This window comes from Chelmon rostratus, chromosome 10, assembly GCF_017976325.1.
Source record: "Chelmon rostratus isolate fCheRos1 chromosome 10, fCheRos1.pri, whole genome shotgun sequence".
Taxonomy (NCBI): domain Eukaryota; kingdom Metazoa; phylum Chordata; class Actinopteri; order Chaetodontiformes; family Chaetodontidae; genus Chelmon; species Chelmon rostratus.
Genome location: NC_055667.1, coordinates 27,806,520 through 27,815,000, shown reverse-complemented (window position 1 = coordinate 27,815,000; position 8,481 = coordinate 27,806,520). Strand labels below are relative to the sequence as shown.

General features: G+C 45.8%; 1 protein-coding gene across 1 annotated transcript in view; it reads right to left on the bottom strand.

Moving 5' to 3' along the window:
* The window catches only part of atp6ap1a (ATPase H+ transporting accessory protein 1a), a 7,146-nt gene extending 11 nt beyond the window's left edge, over positions 1-7,135 (bottom strand). Inside the window, exons 1-11 of the mRNA XM_041944993.1 lie at positions 7,005-7,135; positions 5,309-5,435; positions 4,923-4,997; positions 4,576-4,769; positions 3,563-3,603; positions 3,401-3,486; positions 3,168-3,317; positions 2,659-2,810; positions 1,869-1,919; positions 1,540-1,777; positions 1-1,451 (exon numbers count right to left, since the gene is read on the bottom strand). The exon at positions 1-1,451 is cut by the window's left edge and continues 11 nt beyond it. Coding sequence (XP_041800927.1) covers positions 1,242-1,451; positions 1,540-1,777; positions 1,869-1,919; positions 2,659-2,810; positions 3,168-3,317; positions 3,401-3,486; positions 3,563-3,603; positions 4,576-4,769; positions 4,923-4,997; positions 5,309-5,435; positions 7,005-7,135 — 1,455 coding nt within the window. The 3' untranslated portion in view covers positions 1-1,241. The remainder of the gene's footprint in view (positions 1,452-1,539; positions 1,778-1,868; positions 1,920-2,658; positions 2,811-3,167; positions 3,318-3,400; positions 3,487-3,562; positions 3,604-4,575; positions 4,770-4,922; positions 4,998-5,308; positions 5,436-7,004) is intronic.
* Between the last annotated feature and the right edge of the window lie 1,346 nt (positions 7,136-8,481).

Below are 8,481 nucleotides of genomic sequence, written 5' to 3'. Positions count from 1 at the left end.
ATTGGGGTCACATCAGCAGCACGACATCATTGATAATTACGAATCATCAAAACAAAATAAATTAAACAAAAGGTTCACATTAAGTGTTTCTGTGCAATAAATACAGTTTTCAAGTTAATGATGAGAGGAAAGGAATATTGTTCAAAACAGACGAACCGCGAGGATCATTCACAATAAACAGCATCAAGTCAGACGTGTCTGGTTGTTTGTGATGTTTTCACGTTTTCAGTTAAGATTTTCAGAAACGTCGTCCCTTTGCTCACTGATGAAGAATACTGGAGTTAACAGAACAGTGGACGTGATTCGTCTGTCGTCCCTCCATTCAACAACTACAGTTCAACTGTCTACTCACAACACGACTGTAAACACACACAATCACCTTCACCAATAAATACTATTTTATAATTCATTTTTTTTGTCCCTTCATGTACAGTTATCCCTTTCATGGGGGGCATTTATCCACAGCAGCCAGAAAACTAGCCCATGTTTGTACCTCTGATGTATCAGCATCTCTGAGCCTGATTTAACAATGCAAAACCCAGCAGAGCGACCAGGGCCAACTCCACACGTGGACAGGTTCAACATGTAACTGCATGTAAAAAGTACTAAATAAAATGCTGCAACTTTACCTTTAAAGAAGACAACCTTTAACAATCATAATAAATAAAATACTTGCACACAAAATGTGTAGAGAATCTAACTTCCTGTATAAACTAAGCCTGCAATAACTTTTTTTTGCATGTCAAATATTGACTTTTAGCTCTGTTTTTGGTCTCTACCATCTCCTGAGGGGGCCCTGTGATTCTGAACATGGACAGAATCATCGAAGCTGACATTAAAAACAGATTCAATTGTAAAACATTGTGGAAATTTCCAAAATATGATGCAATTTCTAAAAATCAGGATTTTCCCGACCGTTATCCGACCATCCGTGGAACTGAAATTGAACTGAAAATCTCTTCATGCAGCAGACAAATATTTTAGGTTTGAGACTTCTGGAAACAGCTTCAGAACAGCTGAAGTGTTGTTAAACCACCTTGCGGGGGGGTTTCTCTGGGTAATGGATGTAATGCTAATACATAAGAGGCACAAACTACCTGAAAACTAGATTGTTCAGTCTCAGGATGCAGTGACAACACCACTAATTAGTCTGTGTAATGCCCAACTACAGATGAACAGGGTGGAATGTAAAGGCTGGGGGTGGAAGCATTTGAGGGACAGAAATGGGGTGAACTGACTCGTCACTCTGTTTGGGGCACAGAGATAGCCGGGCCCTTGGGGTCATCGAAGCGGTCCATCGTGTGGAGCTGCATGATCATGTGCAGGCCGTAGGTGAGCACGAGGACCATGAGAAGACTCGTCATCAGACCCATCCAGATCCCAGGAGAGAAGAACCCCGCGCAGTCACTGGCGTACGAGAACTCGCTGCCGCTCACGTTAAAGCCCTGGATCTGTGGGGTGGGGGGGCCACAGTGTCACCCTCTGAAAAACCTAATTATGAGATTATATTAGGAAGGGAAAAAAAAATCACTCTTTTACCTGAAAGTCTTCAAAAGAGACCCTCCACTGATTGGCCGGATCTCGAGATGAGCGCGGGATGAGCAGGGGCCAACGGAAGCTGGTGACGGACTCGCAGCGGTACGAGTACTCGGCGGGGGCGTAAATGTTCCTGCTGCCGTTGAACGTGGCCGTGATCTCGTCGTACTCCAGCTCCACGCTGTCCAGAGTGAACCAGCGGCGTGCAGACACCCTGTAGTGACGCTGGCTCATAGCGAAGCTGGACACACAGACGAGGAGCGTTCAGCGAGGTTATGACGGTTACAGGAGGGGGGTACAGAGTGTGTGTGTGTGTGTGTGTGCAGACTCACATCAGTTTGAAGCTGTTGTGACCGAGGACTTTCTCATAATTAAGAACCAACCTGCAAAAATGAAATGAGAGAAAGGAGGAAAGAGGGAATTTAAAAGCTGCCTGATGAACGATGAGAGCAGCTCTGGTCTTCAAATAAATGTGAATTCATGTCTTTACTGCATCGTTGCTGTCTTAAGGCTGCGAGATGATAACACTCTTACTGCATGTCACACTGTGTGAAAAGGATCTAATAAAGTGCGTCAGACTGCACATCATCAGTTCTGAAGCACATCTGATGCAATGAATGGACGCGACGATGTAATCGTGTGGCCACGACCGCGCTTCTGACACTTCTACGCATCGAAAAATCTCAGAGGAGAAGAGAGTGACAGACGAGGAGAAGAAGGAAACAAGAACAGCCGAAGCATTTAATCAACAGACAATCTGCAGCTGTTTTAATAATCAGTAACGATCATGTGAGTCGTTCAGTTCAGCAGCTGACTGGCTGCAGCTTCTGTTCTGGTTCCAACAGTCTGAATACCTGCTGGTGTCCTCAGTTTGAATATCTGAATACTCAAACTCAGTTTTGACATTTGAAGACGTCGCCTTGGACCCGCGGTGACAAACGTTATTTCACTATGTTCTGTTTTTTTGGACCAATCAATTAAGAAAATAACTGGTAGATTAATCAATAATGAAAGTAATTGGTGGCTGTAGCGCTAAGGTGATGCAGATTTTACAGTCAGGAGCTTCATATGAGCCTGCTGGAGTCTTCTGGGTCATTTTGTATATAATCAAGAAGCTCCTACCTGGATTTGGCTTTGTTGCAGCTCGAGCCGTGGAGGCTCGGGGTGACACCGAAGGTGGACGGGGTCAGGTCTTGGACTTCCCAGCGACCGCTCCGCAGGATGCTCACTGACAGGCTCTTTGCCCACAGGAGGATGCAGGTGTCTTCGCCCTCCTGCAGGAAGAGATGTGCAGGATGTAGTTTCCAGTCATTTCCACAAACAGCTGCTCGCTGTAGCTTTTATCAAACAAACTGGAGGACACACAGCATATGCTGGGACTATTTTCAGCAGCGGATGAATCCACATTTGGTGCTGTAGTGTGTGTGTGTGTTCATGGTGATGGGGGAACACGTGTGAGGCTCACTGATTTAATGGAGCTCTGTGGCTCAAAAGAAGATCTATCAGGCTGTGATACACAGAACTGTTAGCCGTTAGCAGTTAGCATTCACTGCTGGTTTTGGTCTTTTCGTGGGATTATGGATTATTGGTAATAACAAGCAAACATGACATCTGCAACCGAGTCACTCCACCTTAAACTCCACTGGACTGTAGATCCCAGCCTTCTCCTTGATCCTACGCTGCCTCTCCCTTTCCCGCTCTCTCTCCTTGTATCCACCTCTGGACTGCAGGAGAGAGCGTCCTCCACCCAGGCCTGCTTCCATAGAGAGAGACGCAGCCTCCTGCAGAGAGACGGACGGGAGACATGAATTAAACTGCTGCAGAACAACAGAGACACACTTTCAATGAAGACACATGGGCTCACCCTGGAGGGCCGCAGGGCTGTGTAAACGGCTGTGTACGGGACAGACTGGGCCTTCATGGTGCTCAACACCTGACCGATCACCTCATCTGAAAACAGCACGTTGATGCGTTAACACAGCATCACACAGCAAACTATCATCAGACGGTCGTAAGACAGACTCACCGTTTCCACTGAGAATCTCTTTCGCAGACATCAGATCAGCCCTGGAAGAGAGAAATTATTAGAATTAAAATCACGCTCGTTGGGTTTCCACCATCAACACAAACATCTTAGGATAACTGTCCTGTCAGTCAGTCTCAGCGCTGGAGTCGGTCCATGGGCGCCACACTGTGGCCCCCGCTGCCCCTCAGGATGAGTTTAACACTGAGGACAAACGTCACTACGTTGTACTGAGTAATGACTGTAAGTTAATGACTGTTTTATTTCTGTAAAATCAGCTCAGTGTGAAATTTTACTTTTTGGAGGAAATCAACAACATTTTGGCTAACCTGATCATGCTAACATGCTAACCCTGTGAGAGGTCATGAAATGTGCTGTTGTGATGTCAGCTACAGCGAGTCACTGCTATCCTCTTTTAAGCTGTTTTTTTTTAACCCACATCTGTTTTTGGCAAATTAAAATCTTGGCACCCTTACAAGTTTACAAAATATGATCTCCTTTCTCCTGCTGAACGTCCATGTCTATTACAGACCATCCTTTGGCTGCCTGATGGTTAACACGGCGTCAGGAGCGATGAGATAAATGATGGAGGAGCACAGTGAACTTTTTATTCACCTGTACTGTTAATCCTGAACGAATGAGGTGCAAGACTTCACAACCTAAGCTGTAACATCCAGGGACAGACACGGCCATGTGGCTCTGCTCCATACAGAACGTGACAAATCACACAAACAATAGAATTAAGCCCCGTTGGTGATTTACAGGTATTGTACCTCTGGTGTCTCTGCGGCATTCTGAACGTAAGACATAATTCCTCAATTGAATGATCAATAGTTCAGTCTGTAAAATGTCAGCAAAAAATGGCCCAAACAACTTCCTGGAGCCATTAAAGCCCATCAGTTCTCTTGTTTTGTCTGACCAACGGAGCCTGTTGGACTATTAAAGCTCACGACTGGTGTCACAGTCAGCGCTCAGCTGAAATCATCTCTGTCTCAGCGTGTCTCCACAGCTCCTACCCGATGCCGTACGGCAGCCTGAACACCAGCAGGGCGGGCGAGGAGGCGTTCAGTCTCAGCTGACTTAGTGTCTCAGGATCCATGTACAGAGGGGAGGTGTCTAACTGGTCCTGCAGCTGGCCAATCACTGCATTGGAGGCAGGCCAGGACACGGCAGGTAACACCAAAGGAGAGGACGAGGACATCAGAGCCCCCTGTGAGACGTGAGGGACAAAACATCTGTCAGTGACATGAACATGAGTGACCTACGACATCATCAACATGACGAACACAGGTGACGAGTACATCAGCACTGGTAGCTGAATGGTGTCAGCCTGTCGACTGCCACCCAGTCAACATCCTCTCACCTCGAGGTTGGGGAAAACACTGTCCTGCTTGTTTCCAAAAGCGCCTCCATACATGGTGAAGTCCTCGATGCTCATCTGGGTGGAGGCAAGGAAAGGTGCTCTCAAATAAGCAATAAGTAAATAACAATTCCACCAAAAATGCACACGAAAAACTAGAAAACTCTCTGTTGCATCAATAGATGGACATAAAATACATTTTTAGAGGATTGACAAGTTGGTAAGTTGAGAAAATAATCAGCAGATTGAACAATAACGGGGCTAATCGGTTGTTGCAGGTCTGATGCTGAGATCACACACAGGCAGCGTTTCAATCGAGACTGTCAAAGAATGTATAAAGCCTGCGTCCGGACGTAAATCCTGCAGTCTTTAAATGTGTGTACATGTACCTTGTCCTGCAGGAACAGCAGGACATTTTTCGGGCCCGCGTTCAGAGCTTTCTCCAGGTACGAGGCCAGCTGCTGCTGCTCCACGATGTGACCCGCCGCAGGAGGAGACTGACGTGGGAGGGAGATCCTGGTGGAGGAGGGTGTTCAGATCATATACTGAAGTAAAAGCACCCATAGAGGAGTGTAAAACCCTACAGTTCATGTACAGGACACCCCTCCAGTAGCTTAGAGTACAAAGTGTTAACAGCTTTATTTTACACTGTAAAGCATTCAGCAGCAGAGAGAACGACCACTGTGCTCCAGACATGTGTGAGAAGCATTTTAATGTTGTAGCTGTTCAAAGTTGAGCTATATTTTGTACTTAAAATATTATTCTGCTTCACTTTAATCTGCACCAGTGCATCACAGTCTATGACGAGATCATGTGTCTTCAGTAAAAGTAATATTTCCCTCCGATGTGTTGGAGTAAAACCAGCAGAGCAGAAGATGGAAACACACAGATGGCAGATACCTTGAAATCATACTTGAGTACAGTACTCGAGTAAATGTTACGTGTCCCACCACTGATTCAATGACACAGAAAGTGGACACATTTGTCCTATGACGACAAGTGGACATGGCAAAGGTTGGGGGGTCATATTTCATTGAAGTGACAGCGGCAAACACCAGATTTTCTGTAACTGTACGTATGTAACAAGACATACAGCTGTTCTGTCCATCTGGAATCTGGGAAATATTCCACATACTGCTGAATAAAAGAGACATGTAGTGTTTCCACACCTGGTTTTCCTAATCCACAGCCGGACGACAGCCGGGACAGACACACTACAGTAAAGCCAAATCCTGGAAATCCACGACCAAACCAAGTATTAATATCTGGCTTACAGGACTAACAGATTCTCTGACACTGGAAAAACTCACCTTCACATTAAAGGGTAAATACCCCATCTCTGACAGTATGTGGAGATCTTTTATGGTGTTCTTAGAGGGGAGGAAAGCATTGGAGGCATGCTCCCCCTGTATGTAAACCTACAACAAATGGAATTGCCATGTATTAACTATACGTCTGTTTGTTCCCACTTTGTTTAATTTGGAAGGCTTTTCTCTAAGCAGGTAAAGGACAGTGTATGTTCTGCACTGCGCAGAATAATACATCTTATAGCTCTGTGATGTCCTTTATCGTAGATGAGCCTGACTGTGATTGTTCTGTATTGCACCTGTATTGTTTCGTGATTATTCAACCTGTAAATTAATAAACACACTTGTTTAAAAAGCGCAGTATTTCCCTCTGAGGTGGAGTAAAAGCATGAAGATGCAGCACAAACTGCAACAAAAAACACGAGATGAGACATTAAAATTATACTTCAACCACGTTACAGTACTCGAGTAAATGTACTCAGTACTCCGAGGCAGAGCTGACGACAGGTGACACCGCACCTGACGTCCATCAGGACTCCAGGAGATTCTCATGTTACGCTTCCTTTGGTATTAATGAGCAAATCTCCCCAGTGAACCACAGTCTAATCTACATTTTATTCATATTCTGCGGAGAAGTGTCGATGCTAGCAAACATCCTGATAGCATCAGCTAAGGCTCAGCTAACCGTTAGCTAACGGGGAATAAGAGCGTCAAACGCCGTTAACCGCGAAGGCTCCTCTGTGAGGAGGAAAAGCGCAGAAAACTCCGCAGTTCTTACCCTTCGCTGCTCCACAGAAGAAGTGGGACCTGCTCATCGCAGCTTCCCGTCGTCAACACGCTCAACAGACCGAGAAAAACGGCCGCACGGGCAGAGATGCGGCGTAGATGCAGCGTCCTTGTCGTCGCCATCTTTAGGAGCTCTGACAGCAGGTGACGCTGGCCGAGGTCACGTGACGGAGGATGAAGAAGACGCTCCTCTGCCTCGTCTTCGCTCTGCAGCCGCCGAGAAACATGGAGTACGAGGTGTAAGACATCAAATCTGATTGAATCAGAGTGTAAAGCATCTGTGTCCAATGAGGGGGAGTAACGAAGTACATTTACTCAAGTACTGTATGTTAATGCGCACTATTTACTCCACTACATCTCAGACGGAAATATTGACCCTTTTACTTCACCACATTCATGTGACAGCTGAAGACGAAGATTTTATGTGAAAAAAATAGAAAATTGTAAAATATGTTAATATTTTACAATTTGATGTTTGATGTTTGTCTTGATGCTGCTTGGCATTTTTCCTGGCTGCCCTTGCTGCTGTGGAGCCACAGGTCCTCCCATACCTGCCTGCTGGCCCGAACCACCGCCAATGGTGACCTGCTGTAAGTAAGTGATAGAAAGTTTGCTATAGATGGTGAGGAAATCCCAACAATTAGGGAGAAATCAGTTAAGAGTCTAGGACGGTGGTACAATGTGGACCTGAATGATGTTGAACAGGTTGTGCAATTTAGAAAGGATGTTGCAGAAGGGCTGGAGAGAATAGATAAATCAGGGCTCCCAGGAAAACTGAGGTTGTGGTGCTTGCAGTTTGGCTTGTATCCTGGTTTAATGTGGCCAATGTCAGTATATGAAGTCCCATTATCTGTAGCAGAGAGAATGGAAAGGCTAGTTAGCTCTTATATTAGAAAATGGTTGGGTGCTCCCAGGTGCTTAAGCAATGTAGCTTTGTATGGGAAAGGAATGCTTCAGCTGCCAGTATCCAGTCTAACAGAGGAGTTTAAATGCACTAAGGTTAGGACAGAACTTTTATTATCTGGGAGTAAGGACATGTTAGTTAGCAATGTGGTTCCGAATCCTTCTGGGGGGAGGAAATGGAACCCAAGGGCAGCAGTGCAGGAGGCAGAGGCAGCTCTTAGGCATGCAGAAATAGTAGGAAATGTTCAATTTGGCCGGGGAGGCTTGGGGCTTGGCCCAGGCAAACCAGTGTGGAATAAAGCAGGTCTAAAGGAGAAAAGAAAGCTTGTAGTGGAACAGGTGCGTAGGCAGGAGGAGTTGTTAAGAGGGGCAAAAGCAGTTGGTCAAGCCAAACAGGGACAATGGTTGAATTGGGAAGGTGTTGAGAAGAGGAAACTTAGTTGGAGGGACCTGTGGAATATGGAGGAAGGCCGTATTAAATTTCTGATAGGGGCGACATACGATGTGTTGCCAACCCCGCAGAACCTAAGTCTCTGGGTACAGGGCGATCAATCGTGCCCACTCTG